Source organism: Parasteatoda tepidariorum, chromosome 1 (assembly GCF_043381705.1).
Source record: "Parasteatoda tepidariorum isolate YZ-2023 chromosome 1, CAS_Ptep_4.0, whole genome shotgun sequence".
NCBI classification, from domain to species: Eukaryota; Metazoa; Arthropoda; class Arachnida; order Araneae; family Theridiidae; genus Parasteatoda; species Parasteatoda tepidariorum.
The window spans coordinates 63,521,807-63,541,671 of record NC_092204.1 but is presented as its reverse complement, the minus strand read 5'-3'; the positions used below and the strand labels follow the sequence as shown (position 1 = coordinate 63,541,671).

The 19,865-nt window shown below is 27.4% G+C and overlaps 1 protein-coding gene across 3 annotated transcripts in view; it reads right to left on the bottom strand.

Annotated features, from left to right (window-relative positions):
* Positions 1-16,171, bottom strand: part of LOC107455809 (exportin-1 emb) — a 37,471-nt gene extending 21,300 nt beyond the window's left edge. Inside the window, exons 1-19 of one of the 3 annotated variants that reach the window (XM_016073526.3) lie at positions 15,990-16,171; positions 15,085-15,156; positions 12,357-12,433; positions 11,150-11,271; positions 10,841-11,015; positions 7,591-7,697; positions 7,398-7,513; positions 6,915-7,029; positions 6,194-6,313; positions 6,055-6,109; positions 5,898-5,971; positions 5,518-5,676; positions 4,532-4,726; positions 3,536-3,674; positions 2,348-2,451; positions 2,188-2,265; positions 1,587-1,743; positions 1,243-1,322; positions 764-847 (exon numbers count right to left, since the gene is read on the bottom strand). In XM_016073526.3, coding sequence (XP_015929012.1) covers positions 764-847; positions 1,243-1,322; positions 1,587-1,743; positions 2,188-2,265; positions 2,348-2,451; positions 3,536-3,674; positions 4,532-4,726; positions 5,518-5,676; positions 5,898-5,971; positions 6,055-6,109; positions 6,194-6,313; positions 6,915-7,029; positions 7,398-7,513; positions 7,591-7,697; positions 10,841-11,015; positions 11,150-11,271; positions 12,357-12,408 — 1,932 coding nt within the window. In that variant the 5' untranslated portion in view covers positions 12,409-12,433; positions 15,085-15,156; positions 15,990-16,171. Of the gene's footprint in view, positions 1-763; positions 848-1,242; positions 1,323-1,586; positions 1,744-2,187; positions 2,266-2,347; positions 2,452-3,535; positions 3,675-4,531; positions 4,727-5,517; positions 5,677-5,897; positions 5,972-6,054; positions 6,110-6,193; positions 6,314-6,914; positions 7,030-7,397; positions 7,514-7,590; positions 7,698-10,840; positions 11,016-11,149; positions 11,272-11,960; positions 12,084-12,356; positions 12,434-15,084; positions 15,157-15,989 lie in introns of those variants that run through there. The other 2 variants (XM_043047151.2, XM_043047160.2) reach the window with 2 other exon arrangements.
* Positions 16,172-19,865: the final 3,694 nt, after the last annotated feature.

Here is a 19,865-nt window from a genome sequence, read left to right as displayed (position 1 = left end):
TCTAAAGCAAACATAATTTTATTAATTCATTGAATTTACCTATGTTTTTAATGACTTCCTTTATTTTAATATAAAATTATTACATAAGTGTATATTTTTGTGTTTCAAAGTATTCTTACTTTAAAACATTAATATTGATCCACATATATATTGTCACATACACTTTAATATGTGAAAAGAACTATACAAAACAAATTCCTACAAAACAAAGCCTCACATTCCAAAGTTTGTGATATAAATATCAGATACTGCATTAAGCCAACTTAGTTGAATTGTTGATTAAGATTAAGCTTTAATAATAAATAAAAATTCAGCCTGTTTCAAAGTTAATGGAAATCAAGAAAGGGTTAATATGATGAAACTATGAGCTTCCAAAAAATTCTACTCAGTCGGAACTTGTATATTGTACTAAAATTAGCTAGTTGTAATTTTAGCTTTTCTTCTTTTCAATTTTAATACAAGGTATAATAAAATATTATATTTTCTTGAGAAAGGAAAGGGTGCTTCAAACTAAAAAGGAAAATTAGCACATAAGTTATTAAAAAAATTTGTGCAGTAAATAAAAGTTGAAAAATTAGGCTTGCAAAATAAAGGACATGCGATGGTTTAAGAAAAACCAGGTATTTAACTTTAAATCTTTTTTATTATTTCATTGATACCTTACTCCCTGAAGATAAAAAAAAATTATAACTATGCAAAAAAACTAAGTAAAATAGATAAATATAAAAATATTACTTTAGACAGGCTATATATTTAGACTTACTTGTTGTTGTTTTAAGTCACAAATTATAGAATAGATTGAATCCAATATATCTTTAATGAAAGGTTGCACTTCTCCAACTTGAACCTAAAAATTAAGCAAAAAAACAAGCTATCAAAAAATGTAGATTAGTCTACATGGAAATAAAGTATAACTGCAGAAAAGGATTTTAATATTTTCCTTTCCATAAATTTAGTGTCTGTTTTTTTAAGTTATAAAATTGTAAAATTTATTGAAAAAAACTAACACCAAATTATAAAATTTTGTTATCGCACAATTTTAAAATTTGTATGATAAAAGCCTTTTGGCATTGCGATTATTTTTCAATCCCTTTGGAAATATTACAATTTGGAAAATAATGAAAAAATGCAGTTTAGAAGAATTTTATACCTGTAACATAATTTTTTATCATTTTAATAAGAATACTTGAAAAATATAACTATAGGATAATAACAAAACATATATGACAAAAAAGAACTTACTTGAACAAAGTGTCGACGGCATTTCAGAGCAATTTTGATAAATGTATCACAAGCCATGTCTTGAACCCCCTCATGAGTTTCTAAATAAAATATATAGTAAGTTTTTTTAAAAAAACATTATGCCAAAATCACGAAATACGATAATACAAAATTATAATTGAAACAATATTGATAAAAAAATTTTAATAAATTACAATAAACAGAAACCTAACGTTTACTAAGTGTATAAAAGCATATATTTTGTAAATAATTACCTATACCTTATATAATATAATCACAATATAATCACATTAATAAAATCACAAACGAAACTAAAAATATAAGATAAATATGATATAACATACCATGCATAAATTCAAACAGTTTGTTAACAACTGTTTTCAAAAACTTCCAGTGTGCTCTCAAAAATCTTGGATACTGCCCTACAACATACATGATATTAGACGCAATAATAGCCTTATTATCCTTCCCTCGTTTCTGCTCGCACAATCCCAACAGATCCTGTAAAATATTGATAACAACAAATTTGATTACAAAACATTCTAAATATCACCCAAAAAAAAAACTATCAACAAGACATTAACATTTTTTAAACACTTTAAGCAATGCTTTACTGGGAAATAGGACCTATTAAAAAATACTGTAATACTTAAAAAAAAAAAAANAAAAAAAAAAAAAAAAAAAAAAAAAAAAAAAAAAAAAAAAAAAAAAACACTTCAAACTTTTTTTTTTAATGAGCAAAAATTTTTAAACAAAAAGTTCCTGTCTGAAACAGGGATAATGAAAAGTGAAATTACACTGCAATTGTTATACTTAGTATATACTTCAAATTAATTGTAACCATTACAAAAATACATTTCTAGAAGCCTAAGCTAGATATACAACTTAGCACAGCTTTCAAAAAACAATATACTTTGGTTAATTAAAAGAAGACAGTCTGTTTACCTTAATTACAGTAACTAAAAATCGCTTTTCATCTTCTTCATGCATAGCACCACTAATGGAACCAATCGCCCAACAAAGCTAAAAATAAACAAAACATTGTAATGATCATAACAATAAATCAAGCATGCAGATATGGAGCATATCAATTTTAGAAACTTACAGTATTCAAATTTTTCCAAGACCATTCACTACCATTAACTTGATTATGAAGCTTCTCAGTCATAATTCTCTCGGTATCAACATAATCCAAATGAGTCAGGTACACTAAATTGAGTAAGTTCATATAAATTAAAATTGTGATGAAACCTGAGGCAATTTTTTACAAATATTTCATCAGATTTATTTACTTAAAAATTAAAAGTGGATACAATTTAAAAAATATTTTTTTATATAAATATTCCTAGTCACACTTAAATAGTTACTGTTTGAAAAGTGTTACAAATAACATAGTAGCAAACGTTTACTCAGCAAGAAAAATTTGGATCATTAAAAAAAAATATGATAAAAACAGGCGAATTAAATAAAATACCTTTGCTCATACACTTAAAGCATTTGAAATTTCATTATAACAAAATGCATAGTTTCTTTTATAAATGTCATCCTTACAAATAAAATTAGAATAATCATGATGACAGATTTCAGCTAATTATAGAACTAAATTTTAAGAGTTGTATAAAAAAAAATCACAAGTATGCATAATGTTATATTCCCCGAACCCAAGTATTTAACATAAAGAGCTCCGAATTATATTTCAGTATTTAAAATAAGAATCTATACTATAATGAGATAAAAGATTAAGCTAATTGAATAAAAATACTTCTGACTTTAATTAGGAGATATGTAGAAATAAGTCCTGGAAAGATTTCCCAATTTACTCTACAGAGAATTAATTCAATACAACTTATAAAGTAAAGACCATACTTTCCGTTGAAAACCATTTAACAACTAGCACTTAGTATTTAAAAATAATCTAAAACTCTCTTTACTCTCCTAATATACTCCCTAATCTTTACTCTCTAATACTCTAAACTCTCCCTAAGAAATAGTGATTTAATTAATTGAAATCTAGACTTTAGGCGAGCTCTTGCAAACTTCAAATAGCAAAGAATTTACAAATTCAGAAAAAACACTCATAAGATACTTTGTTGGAAAAACATAAAAAAATAAATTTCAGAACTTATGATCTAAAATTTACTTATTCTTTGAATTTCGTAAAATAGAAAATTTGTCAGGAATTTTATTTGTTCTCATTTCAGGTAATGTTTTTCTCTGAATGAGTAATTAAAGATACAATATAAGCAGCAATGGCTGAAAAATATTGAGTGGTTAAAAAATATACTAAATATACCTAAAGTTTCACGCATATTCTTGTATAACTGTATGGAATCTGTGTCTTTCATAAATTCACGAACAACTTCTCCTTGTTCATTTTCGACAACCAGTACTTCTTCTGGTTTAGCCATTCGTCCAATCATAGTATACCTCAACTACAAAGAAAAAAATCTTAAATGGGAAACATAACAAGGATACTTGAAATACAACCCATTCAATTAGAATAAACTTAGTTGGAGTACCTCTGTACATAAGATAAAATGCTTGAAAAAGTGTCATTAAAGTCATATTCTGAAGTCATTAACTCATAAAGTCATTAACTAAAACCCAAAATATATACATAATTTATTTTTTTTTAAAAAAAGATTTAAAATTAAGTCTTTTTACAAAGGCTTTCACACCATTTCTTACAAATCTTAAAACAGCAGATTAGGTCTATATATAACTTATCTTATGCAAAAGATTGGGTAGTAATATCATAACTTAGACAAACACTGAAACAAAATTAATCAGGAATTTTAATTATATATATTTTAACATTTACATTCTGTCCTTTAAACACTAAAAAAAAATACTCAGATATTTTTAATTCTTTTCAAAGAACTAATTGTTAATTCAGATAGAACTGTGGTTGCAAATACAGAGACTGAACAAGCTTCTTTAACAAATTCTTAACCTCTTAACTTGTGCGATCAAGCTATTATTAAATTTAGGAGAGCTTTTCTTTTTTTCCTTATTTTAAAATGTGATACTGTTTTTCAATGTAATTTGGGTTCGATAAAAAATCGATTAACATTACTTTTTGGCAGACCCAGAAATCCGGGAAATTCAGACATCCAGGATAGCGATGGTCCCGAGCATCCCAGATAATTGGTTCTCTACATACAAATTCTAATCAAACAAAGAAACAATAGACCAAAGAACAACTAAAAACCAAATTTTGATATTGCTTACTGAACTGGGTAAATAAAAGAATTTAAATCATCTGATATTTTTTTCTTAATCTAATTACCTTTGTTAATACAGGTTGGTAGAGCTGTCTTCTGAGAGGTATAGAATTTGGACTTCTTGTTACAGTAAGTGATGAAGTAGGAAGACCATGACTTTCTCTATAGAGAACAGCAGCCAAACTATTCCAATATTCAAGGCATATTTTAAATATTTCAACTTCTTCAACTTCTGATATCAATAATAAGTAATGAAGAGCCTAGAAGAAATAAAAACATATAAATACATAATCTCTTCTGTAATTTTGGATTACAGATATTAGGGATGTAATAAATATTGGGCCACCTTGGCAAATAATTTGTCTTCTTTTTTTGTATTAGCTATAGCACAGCAGACTTAATCCTTTTGTTGTAACTTTTTTCCTGTACGGTAAGACACATATTCGGTAACATATAAAACTGTAATTCTCATTGTTTAAATTACAATTCAGAATGAAACACAATTTTTTTCTGTTTTTCGTTAGCTATTTTTATTAAGCGTTTTTATAACAACATCACTTTTCAAACAGCATATCTAAGAAACTTTATTATTTGATTACACTATTCGTTACAACCCTAACAGATACATCCAAAACAAACAAATGTAGAGCTCTTGATTAATGTTTAACCTAAATCTACAAAACCAATGACTTTCAAAATAAAAACAGGGTTTTGGGAACTATGAAATCTAAAAATATTTTGTGGTGATAACTATGAATAAAAAATAATATTGTAAATGCAGATTTAAAAGTGATATTTTTTGCCAAAGTTAAAATATCAATTTTAGTGCTTCATAAAACTGTAAAATATTTTATTTATATATATTTCATATAATATGAAATAAATATAATACAAGATATAGAAAGCAAATAATTCATATATGAAATTAAGTAAACAAAATTCATATAATATGAAATAGAGTAAACAAATATTTATTTACTCTAGAAGACAAATTTTTATGCTTACGCTAAGGAGAATAGAAATATTTTAACATAAGAGCAATTTTACACACCTTAAGAAATACAACATTCAATTCTGCTCGTTTTTCAATCAATTCTCCATGCTCTTTGAGGAAGACACACAAAAACAAACTAAGGTTTTGGATAAACTTTTGCTCATCATCCATACCATTAGAATACGCTTCTTTGATATTAATATGATCCGGCAACATCTGTAACAAATTATGAGTTATAAAATTTACAATGTCAGCATGTTGAACTAAAACACAGATTTTTGAAGTTTGAAAGCAATTTTAAATCAACAGGTTATAAAAGATGTAAATATCAATTACCGTTTTTACTATTACCGTTATAACCTAATATTTATACATAATATTTTTAATACTATAACCTTATTAAATACTTTACACCAACAGCTTTACATTTAACTTACCTCAACTAATTGAGCCATTGTTTGAGTAAAAAGAATAACAAACATCTCATCATACTGCTTAGAATCAACTCCAGCTGAAAATAAATAAATAAATAAATACATAACATTCCATTCCTATAATTTAAAACGAAAACTAAATTTAGAAAATTAACAATACCTATTTCAGTTAAACACTTCAATGTGACATTTCTGAACAGGGGAACATTAAAAAACTGCAAATAACAGATAACATGAATTAACCTATGCCATGAATTAAAGGAATAAATAAAATTCACTGAATAAAGAATGACACTTACTTTATAAATCAGTGTACTTATAAGTTTAGTTTCAAAGATATAGCCAAGTGGGATCCAGTTAAGGAAGCGAAGAAGGGTTTCTAATGTTGCATGCACAAGAGGAACATTTTGGGAATTTTCCTACAAATAATTAATAATTGAAACATTTTTTTACTGTCTGCTAAACTGTCTAACTATACACATAACATGCTTCTTGCATGTTATCAAGTGATAAAATAATCTGGTACTAAATGCACCAAAATATGTTAATCAAAGAGTGCTTATTACAACATTTAAATTTGCAACTAAAATTGTTTTTTTAATCAAAAAAAATTTTTTTTACATAAGTTGAAAACAAAGATAAATAAACATAAGCATGAAAAACTTTTGAAAAACACTTTTTTATATTAGGGCAGTTATAAAATAATTTTAAAATACATCTTTTTATTATTGTCCAAAATACAATAACATACAGATTAGATAAGTCATTACACTTAATGAAGAAACTGAATTATTTAACTGAATAATTACAAATGATGCTCTTAAAATAAACATATTTATATTCAGCGTGAACCTATGAGCAAAATTGTAACAAAAAATATCTTTCAAAAAAACTAATAATAATTTATGAGTTTATTGCAATAAATACTAATTTGAATTTTATATTACACCTATTTTCAAACATAAAAAAAGATATAAAACATTTTAATTGAGTTTAAATTTAAAGAAAAAGAAAACCTACCATTACAAAATTGCATAGCTGGAAGATTTGAGAAAATTCATTACACATTGTATCTTTTAAATGCTTAGCCTTAACTTGGGTCATCTGGCCACTTGAAAAATCAAAAACTTCTTCACTGTAAGAAATATATATATATATATATATATACACACATATTTAAAAAAATGTGTAACTGCCAACTTATACATATTTAGAATAAAATATGATGAGGTAGAAAAATTTATGCTTTCTATACATTTTTTTAATTTATCAATTGAAAATGATCATCACTGCATACAAGTAAATTAAACATATAAACACATGATTATCATATTATGGATATGTTTAAGCTATTACAAATACGAAGTTAATTTGAGCTTATGGATAAAATTTAACTTTTTTTTCTACTACCACTGAGGAAAAGCATCTTTGAAAATATTAATAGTTGGCAGGAATGCAAATGGATAGTAACTGAAAGAATTACATGCAAGAAAAATAGACTACCTTAAAAGTTTTAATATGGTCATGTTGTTTTGGCATAAACTTTCATTTGTTTTGCTGGCTCCAACAATATCAGAAATAAAATTAGGCCAATTTTTAGGCCATTCACGCTTCAGGATCTAAACAGAAATATTGGTTAGTGAGTGTTACTTCAAGAACACTGATTTATTATTTTCAATAAAATCATAAAACCAACCTGAACAAGTATCATATTCAGTTTATTTAAATAAACCTTTTCTCGCTCCAACGTTTCAGCATCAGAAGAAGTTTTAATTATCAATCCAACAATGTACTTTTTAATACCTGCAAGTTAGAATACAAAATATTAAAACCAATTCGCAAAAAAAAAATTTCTGCACCATAATTTATATAATGCAAAGGTACATCAAAACTTATGTAAATTAAGTGCAAAGTTTTTTAAAATGTACCTTTTCTGATATATAAGTTTAGTTCCTATAGCTAACTTTTTGTATTCAGCGTATAAGAGGACCATAGAGTTTTTACTAAGAAATAGAACTATGAAAAAAGGGGATTAAAAAATTTATATGTTTATATAGAACATAAAGTAACATCATTACGTAGATTGGATTAACAGATGATGGCAAGTTATGAAACCTACAATAATCCTATATCATAAGGCTGGTCTTTAAAATGAAGCCCAACCATCCCCAGAATAACATCTTTTAGTGACTTTTTCCCAACATAAAAAAGGAAGAATTTTAAAAAAATGGATTAGATATAATTAGGTGGAAAAACTAATTTTGCAGCCATTAAATTTAACATTAAACAAACCATATTAAGATAATATTAATTTGATTTTAATAAATGGCTTATGAATACAAAAAAGTTATTACAAAATAGAAGTTAAACATGCAGCGTCAAATAACATTATGTGTCAATGGATGTATTGAATTTTGAAAATTATTTTTGATATATAAGTTCTTACTGCATTACTTTTCTTGCACTAATTTTTATCTAGTAGATTGGGTCTAAGCTTTTAGCTATACTTCGTTTCATCTCAAGTTGGCAATATAGGGAAAGGTAGGAAATACACTACGCATTTGAACAGTTGTTCATTATTTTGGAATCAATTACAGTTTGAATGGGTGTACAAGTATAAAAAAATATTGTATGATTAAAATTTTTTATCTTGAAACATGCACTTATATCCGTCAGTGGATCCAATTTTGGGTTTACAACTATTAATGTACAACTCCGTAGCCTTGTTATTTTGAACCAATCCAGAAGACAAGAAAACTTCTGGATCAGTACCCCCAGAGGTATTTATTTGTTATGGGAACATGGAGGACTTGGCAACTCGACATATTTAATGTGCATCAGTCACCATTTACAACACGGGAAGTCTTTGGCCGGCCTGGGTTCGAACCCATGAACTCTTGGACATGAGCCCAGTGCCCTACCGACCAAATGCATGTTTTAGGGGCCAGGATAGTGTGAAGTATTTTAATGTTTAAATGTTATTCAACCCATAAATACCTTCTCAGTAAAGCAGATGTGCAAAGAGGGGGGTGTTTTAGTTTGGAGATGAATTACTTTCCAAGGTCAAGGAATCAATGTGTTGGCTATATTTTGCACTAGTCAGTCGGCTCGTCCAAGTCTCTTTACTTTGCTAAAGTGCCCTTTTTCTTGTATAGCTCTTATTTTGCTTTTCTTCCCTCACATTGCTTAATTGTGATCTTGTTATTTTTTATTCATTGTCATTTTGCTTTTGTTTTCTTTGCTAGTAATTAATTGTTGGTTTGATTTTTATAGTCATTAATTGTTAGTTTTTTGCATTAATTGATTTCTTTGTGATCATTTGTTAGTGTTTTTTCTTCTGCTTATTATTATTTGCTGCATATTTTTTGTTAGTTATCATTTGTTAATTTGTTTTATAGGTATTAATTGCGCAGCTTGGTTCAATTAGTAGAATTTTTTCCTTAATTATTAATAGTTACCTTGTATTATTTTCTCATTAATCGACAACTTTTTCCTTTTGTTATTTAATTTTTCACTAGCTTTCTTTTGATAATTATTAATTTTAATTTTCTTCAAATTTCCCACGTATTTTTCTTTTTTAACATTTTAAGAATGTCAGAGACAAGGTATCACAGACCTGTTAAAATATTAAATGAACAACATGAGAGTTAGCGTCGCTTCCATGAGGGCAGGATATGGCATTTGATAAACACATTATTTCATAGAAGCTATTATCTATTATTTCATAGAAGCAAATATATTTCAGGAAAACAAGTTAGGTACTATTAAAAGTTTTAAAAAACTTATAAAAATAAAACAGCAAATCTTATAAAACGAACATTTTATAATAAATACTTTAAAAATTCTTGTTATTTTCTGTGCTTAAAATTTCAATAAGATTCTTGGTGAAAAAAAATTTTGCCAAAAATTTATATAAATAGTAACCCAGTTTCCATGGCAATGGCTGCAATCCGGTCTATCAGTCTTTCTCTTCAGTGCCAAGTTGAGATGAAACTGAGTATAAGAAATTTGTTTTAGCAAAAGAATTTTCTATCCAGATGCATTACTTGTGTTAGAAGTTAAATTGACCCCTCCTCAACCTTCATTAGAAACTAAAATTTTAAAAAAAGTTTAATTTAAGTGCAAAATATGGTATTTAGAAGTAAAGAAAAAGTTAAAAACTAATAATTTAGTAAGACTTATTTTATATGAATATATTATAGAAAGAATCAATTATAAATTTAAACCTATATAAGCATTTAATTACTTAATTTATCTTTTCTTCATGAAAAAAATTCTTTAGATATCTAAGGAATAGCAACTTAAATAAACATGTCTCAAGACATATTTTAAATAAAAACTCAATAAGTTTTGAATTTAATAATTAGAATGTTTTTAACATCTATTTTATAATAAAGGTTAATAAATTTTCCTCAGTTATCTGAGAAAATGGAGGGATATTTATCAAGCTTTTATTTCTTCAATGAAGTCTCCATAAAATTTAACTAATATCTTTGCATTTTTCTTAATATCAATAAATGATGCATTCATATTCTATTAAAATATTCATATAATGCTTATTGAGAAAATAAAGATAAAAATATAGTTTATCTAAAATAAACATTCATAGCCACTCTAACATACAATTATCATTCAATAACTCTTTCGAATTAAACCCTAGCAAATTTCAACTCATATGTGCAAAACTCAAACTTTCAAAACACTCCAATCACACTTATTCTACATACACTCATTTGCCGAGCTGTCTCGTTAAAGCTCATTCAGCATCTCAATTAGGACCAACAGAACCAACGCAGCACTGATTGTCCGGTCAGTCAGAAATATTCTAAGGAGCAAAAAGAAAAAGGAAACTTTTCATGCTATTTAACTAGTAACCATAAAAATTTAGAATGTAACTTTCCCAACATTAAACATTTCCAACGCTAGCAAAACTAAAAATTGCATACCATCGCACTGAGTACGTGGTAAAACCTTCCACCGTGTTTTTATAACTGTTTCCAAAATCTGAAGTCCATAATATTTAGTTTGCTGGTTCTTAGAGAATTCTAAAATGGTATCCACTCTAGTCCAGGCATCTGGGTGCTCTTTTAAAGCAGTTAAGACCTTCTGGGCTATCTTTTGCTAAACAAATAAAGGCTTGTTAATAAAAAATATAAAGTGAAGTACATATAAATTATGCATAAACATAAGCACTTTACACGCATACTCTATTACAATAGTATGTACAAATAAAGAAAGATACTAAATTTACTTACTTCAGCACCTTGTCCAACATACATACAGTTAACCACACTATCCAAAAGATTTATGTCAAGTTTTTGAGAAAAATCTAGGAGACTGTTAGCCTGGGTCTCCATTGTTGCCATATTCCCATTAACTGTAAGAAATATTCAAATGCATGAGAGTTGTTGCATAACAAAACAAGTCATACAAGAATATTCAAACATAAATTTTGAAATTTCATTATAATTCTATTTCAATAACTTTGGCTATAATGAATACAAAATTATATAATTTTTTTCTTGAAAGTATTTATGAAGTTCTGAACATTCTTACATTTTGAAATGTTTTTTACATTTCCACTGATATGACATTCTAGAGTATTAAAAAAAATTGTTAACCTACTTCGATACTAAAATATTTAAAAAAAACTTCTTTTCGAATTCTTAAACAATAATAATAAAAAGACTTAAAATTAAATAAAAAGAACAATCATGAGTGTGACACAATGGTACAGATGTTTAAAGATGAATTACTTTTAGAAAGCATATATAAAAATATATATACATAAACAGGGTGCATAGTCAAATCTTTCAATGAAAAATAAGCACTTTTTAAGAACTCGAAAATATTTTTAAGCACTATATACATTAATAAAATGAAAAATAATTTTCAAGGACCTCACACAATTCTGATAAAACTAGTTTCTGAGAAAGAACTCTTTTCTTGATTATATTAGCCACCACAGATTTTTTGGTTCGATTTCAGAGGTAGAAAATGAAGCCTAAAATTGAGAATATTTTGAAAAATGCAGCAGAGTTGCACGTGAGAGTGCTAGAATCTCACCTAACTCAGCTCAGTAGGCGCACATACGGACTCGCAAGTATTTCATCAAACATGTAAAATGATTGGAGCTTTCACACCCTATTGACAGATGGTAGACCGAAATGGATTATGGTTGAATGAGTTCTGAAAATGTTGAATAGAAAAAATACGAAAAGGATGCTTTTACATAATATGTGAAGAAAATAGACATGGTAAAGAAAAGATCTCATTTTCAAAAAGGGAAAATTAAGCACTTTTTAAAAATGCCACGCATCACAATAAATATTAAATTAATGTTCTCTGCTATTCTTAAAGAAACTTGTATTTTTTTTTTTTTAAATAAAATTTAGAATGGCAAAGTTTTAGCGAACTTCTTTTTAAAAATTAAAAATATTAACAGTGTCTAACAAGAATTACCTGGGGTGAATGCAACTGGTTGCTTCATCCCATCAAGTGTTAAAGTTGTCATATAACACAAGATAAAATTCCAACTCCTGAAATAAGTGTATATGTAAATTATGAGCATTAAACTACAAATACATTGCATTTAATTAAATGAATAGTTGTCACAACAAAATAAATTAAGAGATAGAGTTTACACTAGCTATTAATATTGAAACAAGTTAACCGATATGATATATCCCACATCAAAAGAAATATTTTAGTTTTTTTACTGCTTACTCATAAAATACTCTTTTCACAATTTAAACTCTACTTTAAAGCGTTCAAAACTTACAAGGATGTAGATATTTATGAAATTATATTTAATTAGTATAATATTCCTACTTATATCATTATAGAGAAGAACCCTGAAATTTTTTTTTAAGTAAACAGTGCAAATTCTTTAATTGTATTATTAAAATTATAAAATCATTTCTTATTGCTTCTATAAAAAATGATATTTTAATATGAATAACACTAATTATAGAAATGAACTAATACAGATGTCCTTTTATCAGAAGAAAACAGACAGCATTTTATATTAATCATTCAGTTTCATATTTTAAGTTTAATAAAAAAACATTTAAAATACAGAAAAAGGTTATTGTAATGATAACTTATTATGAGAAATCTAAGCTTAGCACAAGTCACACTTATGCAAGTCACACTCACAAAAAGCAAAATAAGATATAAAAAAATTATTTGTTGATAATAAATCAGAAATCCTTAGCCTTCCCTTCTTATTCATTTAACTGGGGAACTGTTATTTAGACAAGCATTATTATAGAAAGAAAGCAAAATTAAAAGATTTTTAAACCTGATATTAACACAGAAGTGAAAAACTAACATTTCATTTTTGTCTTTTTACAATCCCAATACTTTATATTTATAAAGGAATCATGTAAGTGACCACCAGCCAATTTATCTTTATGGAATTATTTGGCAAAGTTGATGTTAGCAATTTTATTTATCCTGATACATGAGTTCATACACAAATAGTTGAGAGAATGTGGGGCAGTGCTAAATGGAGGAACAAGAGACATAAGGGGACAGCGAGACATAATTCGGAATTTTATTTATCAGAGTACATATGGAGACAGCACCAGGTGAAAGAAAATAGAGAATGTTTTGAATCTATATTAAACTCTATACGTACTCTCCAACTGCTACGGAATTTCCGTAGTTTCAAAATTCTTCTTTTCAGACGGTAGCAAAATTAATGTCTTAATATTTAAAAAAAATTCATTTTAGCGTAACTTGTCCACTATTACTTATAAAAGTGCAGGCCATATGATATGGCTAGATTCTTAAGTTCTGATAAAAGTTTTATGAGAGATCCATTTGCTTTAAACATTTCTACTTTGGTTCGCTACCACTAGAAAGAATTATTTTCAAAATCCTCATAAGTTGGAGGGTATGTCTATATATCGGCCCTTTTTCTATCGAAATCCAATGTAATACTTTGATATTAAATAAGGTGTTTTATTTTATGATTTGTCACAAGGCAGGTAGGTGTAGATCGGCAGCACTTAAGAACCACCAAATCTGTAGCTCTGGTGGCGTTAATATGTAAGTACCGGGACTATTATAAATTGAAATAATTCATACATTGAATTCAAATCTCTAAATAAAATGGTATAATTTTAATCAAATAAAATAATATTCAAACTGACATTCAGACAATATGGTTTAGTTTAAAATTTCGTAGAAAACTAAAATAAATATAAAAAAGCCACTGTTTAAAGAAGTAGATATAAAAAACATTACTTTCTCCCTGCTTTATCAAACTTATATTGTTAATTTTTGGACAATAGTTTGGGAAACACAGACTTTATATTAACGGTGCTCTCCCCAGGGGTTCTTTGAAGGGTGGTTCGTCCTGCCTGCCTGCCCTTTAATCTGCCTTCTTTGCAAAAAACCCTCCACTATTACTTAAAAACATTGTTTTTTTATTCTAACTCCATTTTTTAAAAAAAAAATTTATTAACTGCTCAAATAATTACACAGTGGAAAAAACTATCTGCATTTATAAATTAATTCCAGATTACTATTTCAAATATTTATTTTGTGAGGATTATTCTCAACTGATTAAATTTTATAAGTTTCTCTTATTTTCTAAAATAATTGTTGATTAAAATAACAATCGTTGAATCTTTTAAAAAATTTATTGATTTAATAAATTTTTTAAAAGATTCAACAATTATTTTTTTAATAAATATCTTTTTAATGAAATAATACACCTGTAATTTTCAGTTTAAACTATAGAAAAAAAAGAAGAGTAATTGCTAGTTCTTTTTTTTTTGTTTACTTTTTTGAAAAAAAAATTTCTGCTCAGTAATAGTCTTTTCATTATTTTTATAAACGACAAATTTTTCACACATTTTGAAAATGAATTAAAATTATTTCTTAAAAGAAAGACATAAAATAATTTAAGAGGGTTATTTAAAAATTGCTTATGTTCAAATTTAGCAATTATGTAATATTATACATTATGATAAATTTTAGGGGTTAAGGGCCTTTTACAACTCAAAGTACTTTTTTCTTTGAGGAAACACCTTGCCCTTTTTAATCCCTAGAGAGAAATCAGATATTATTTAAGCATTTTTTATAAAATATACTTGGAAAGCAGTTATATTAGTCACTAAATGTTGCAACATTCATAAAAAAATATATGTATAGCAAAATTGTTATAGCCAATACTTACCAATATAAATAAAAGGCTTACTAAAAATTGAAATATGGCAAGAAGTTTCTCTGAAGCAAGAACTTGTTCTTTCTACAATAACATAAGTATCTTTAGCTTGATGAGCAAATTTTTTTAAGATTTAAAACAAATATACATTATAAAACAAAACATAATGTAAATAAATCACAAATAAATTTACAGAAATGGACATAGTATAGTCAAAAACATTTTATAAACAAGAATTTTTTTTCAAACCTATAGTTAAAGTTCTATAAACAAAAACCATGGTTAAACCACATGCTTAAATTCCAGCTATCGAAATTCTCACATTTCCTACAAATACTATAGTTAATATCAAAATATCATAAAAATAGAAAATATTCATTGATAAATATATCCATTTATGACAACTTAGTCCTTCGTATGCATAAAAGATAAATAAGTGAGGTACATTATGAACAGTCACAACTGCATGATTTCTAAATTTGACAGTGGTATAACAGTTTTTCAAATCAAGAGTCTTAGCATAAATTAGCAATATTATGTCTTCTTTCTCATCATCAAAATGTTTCTTAAAGATATGTGCATCGTTTCAAAGAATAAAATAATAAATTTTACAATTTGAGATCGACCGAACGTAACAATGACATTCTATAGAACAAAGTATACACAATCAGTAAATGTGCTAAAATTTAAAACAGGAACATAAGAATAAGAAATCATTTCAATTTAAATTACAGTAAAAACACGCAGGTGGAAATTACTCACTTTTAATAAATAGTAAGTATAAAATATTTCCTTTTGCGATCGCGTTACAAACAATATCGAATGTATTATACGCATTACTTGTGTATCTCTAAGTAAGTCAAGTGAAAGATGATAGCTAACGTAAAGCATCAGAATATAACATCGTTATTACTTACCGTTTATTTGTTTTTAAATGACACACACATTCATCACAACATTTACCAATAAATTCAATCAAAAAGCACGCTAAAATTTCAATCACATTTCAGCGCATTATCTCACCTTCCCTCCGTAACCGGTTTGAACTGGTTGCTTACATTTCTGTCGCGGTTCTTTCCCTCAGTCTCAGTTAAAAATCAGGCAGTCTAGTAATAAAATAAAAAGAGCTATAAGCATACAATGGAAGTGCTCGTCGCACTTCCATTGATTGGAGATCGAAATGGGCTATAGGTGGCGTAGAACAGAACTCCTTACCTATGGCAACAGTTTGTATGATTTTGCCATTAGTATGGGGAGAGTCTTAATAGAACGAAGTACGTCAGTTTCTCTCTTAATTTTCAAATAGATTAAAAACTTTCAAGTTCGAAAACTGTACGAAACTGAAAACTACATCGAACATAGCTCTAAAAGAAAGCATTTTGAAAATTTTAAAAAATAATTCGGATAATTAAATACAAAAAATATTAAGAAGGGGGGAAATATCGTAGAACATTCCTATACAACTCAAAAGAGGAGGAGATAGAAAGTGGTAGGACCAAAGCATGGAACCGGTCTTCTACACAGATGGCGTATTCGATCGTCGTGATCACGAATAATAAATAAGTGTTATAATAAGAGAAGTACTCAATAAATCAAAAAAGAAAAAAAAAACACAGTCATAGATGTGAATAAATAATTAAATAAAAAAAAATTGGTGTTCCAAAATATTTGGATTGGTTTAAGATTGGCAATCGAAATAAGGTACAGGTGGCGGAGAGCAAAACCCTCTACCTAACACTTCACATGCTTTCACCATTAGTGTGTGGAGAGTAGGAGAGTCATGGAAAACGGGAGTTAATTTCCCATGCGGCACAAAATCTTTAAGTGGATGACCAGTAGAAATCATTCTAAACATCCACGACGGTCCAGGTGGACGTCTACAAGAAATCCATATTTGATCCAGGGAAGATCCAGTAGAACTCTAAAAGCCATCCATCAGACATACATCATAGCTAATCCAGGGATGGACGTCACATAGTCAACCCCAGGAGTTTTTCCTAATCTGCTAGAAGACGTGTAATGAAAATTCTCTCCTTTACGTAAAAATTTAGGTATTTTTCAAGGTATAAATAAGGTTGTTATTTAAATATATCATTTGGTTGGTGCAAATGAATACTTCAAAATTTACCTCAAATATACCTTAAATATACCATATATGTATCAACCTGAGGTGTTTCATCTTACATCAATGGAGAGGTAGATATTTAGTACTTTAAGGTGTTTCGTTTTCAACCATCATTACTTATCAATCTGAAGTATATTTTTTACACCTGTACTTATTCAACAACCTGAGGTGTTTCATTTCTGATTCAACCTAAAGAAATTTTTTACTAACGTGAGGTCTTTTATATTCTACTTCAAGTTATTATATTTTAACCTTAAGTATTGTAGAGGTACTTTTTAATCAACTTAAGGAGCGTCATTTTACACATCAAGTTATTATAGATCAACCTCAAGTGTATTTTCGACGGTTGGATAGGCTGCTTTTTATGGACGTGAGGTGTTTGATGTTCTACTTAAGGTTATTATTTTTCAACCTCAAGAGTATATTTATATAATCGTTGAACTATTTATTTATCTACCTAAGGGGGGCCATTTTACAGTTCTGGTTATTATAAGCGAGCCTCAAGTGTACTTTATGACCGTTGGAATGGTTATTTTTTATTAACGCGAGGTGTTCCATGTTCTACTTTAGGTTATTATTTTTTAACCTTAAGTATCATAGTTGTATTTTTAGACGTATTAATTTATCAAACTCAGATGCAAAAATTTTATTTTTCAGGCTTTGATATAGTTCAACCTAAAGTTGTAGGGTTTTTTTATTGATAATTATGAAGGTAATAATTCACAAACAGGGTGTTATACGGTCCCCCAAGTGTATTAATTTCTAACCTCACTATTACTTATATTATATGAAGAACAGTACATATAGTTAAATTTTTTCACCAGTAGAGATCTTAATTTATCAACCTAAAGTTTTTAATATTACACCTTCGGCTGTAATTGCTTTCTTTGTTAAGCTATAAAAGAAAATTTCAAATACATAATTCTTCTGCAAATTTAATAGATCTAATTAAATTATCTTGAAATCACATTATCACAAATTTGTTATCACAACCACAGTTAAAAAAATCATTTGCTGTAAATCACATTTTTATAAGGTAGAGGTCTAAGGTGCTTACAATTTTTAAAGCTATAGAACTGTAAATTTAAATAATGAGTCAGCTGACATTTAAAGTATTTTTATTTAAAACTAAAATTTCATTTTTCTCCTACAAACCTGCAAAACTATTTTAAATGTTGATTCTGGTCTCCCTGTTGAAATTTGAGAGTGTTGGAACCTAAAAGTAAAAAACATGAATTAATAAGAAAGTCATATTTACAATAACAGTGTCAGGTTTCAAAATTTTAGAATCAGATGATCTTCAACAGAATTGATTAATAAAATTAATAATTTTTTTTGTGTGTGTTTTTTTCATGATTTAAATTGACTGGAGGAAATTAATTTTATTTTTAAGATAAATGGAATTCCACTTTTATCATTTCAACTCATTCCTCGTAGCTAAAAGGGTTTAAGAGTGTGACAGATACCACAGCCGCAAAATAAAATACTGAAGAAAGAACTACCAATAACAACCATTACTTTCAAATATGTAATTCCAACCTTATTTGGTAATTTTAACACTTTTTATTTTCCCATAATTTAACCTTCATCGCTCATTAATGTACTTGTAAGTTTAATAAATAGATTTTCTTTCTTTTTTTCTAATAAATCATTAAACTCAATAAGACTTGCCTATATTTTTAAACTTTTCGTCAGATTCCATAAAAGTAATAGTTTTTAATAAATTTTCGGAGCTGAATCTGAAACGGACTTCCGTTATTTTCAATCACATCAGAGTTTCTTAAAAAATAGTTATTTTAATATTTTAATCAGTGTAATCACGAATCAACAATCGCTTAATAACATAACATTTTAAAGTTATGTACCAATTTTTATGCATTTTTTTACACTTAATCTAATAAAACTATCCACAAGCTGATAGGAGATTCATCCTCATAGCAATAGCTAAAAGCGTTTAAAAGTGGGACAGGTAACACAGCCACAAAATAAAATAAACCGAATAAAGTACTACAGTTAACAACCTTTACAAATATTCAAATACATAATTCCAATCTTACTAGGAAATTTTAACATTTTTTATTTTCCCATAATATAATCTAGATCTTTCATTATGATACTTATAAGTTTGATGATTAGATTTTTTTTTCTTATTTCTTACAAATCTTTACATAAACTCAATAAGACTACCCTTACGAAAATTTAAGGTATATTTGAGGTTGTTTTGATGTATTTTTAAGGTATCGTGGTCATTTTTAGGTATGATATTTTTGTCAAAACAACCATAAAAATTATACCTCATAAAGTTTGTAATTGAGGTATATGAGGTTGTTTGACATACATAGCTCATTTTGAGGCTGTTTAAAATTCTCTTCAAATCAACCAGGCTGATGAAGTGTTTTTCAAGCTATACTGGTTGTTTTTCTGACACTTATAACAAAAAAGGTATTCTGAGGTATAAAAAAAATGTACCACTTTCAACTAAAAAGAGTCAGTTATTTATTGAGGTATATGAAGTCACACATTTTATTTATGCCTAAGCTTATTTTGAGGCTGTTTTAAATTCACTTCATATCAACCAGATTGATGAGGTGATTTCTAGGATATACCAGGTTGTTTTTCTGACACATTACGAAAAGACCAAGAACTCCTCAATTTAGTTAGATCCCTT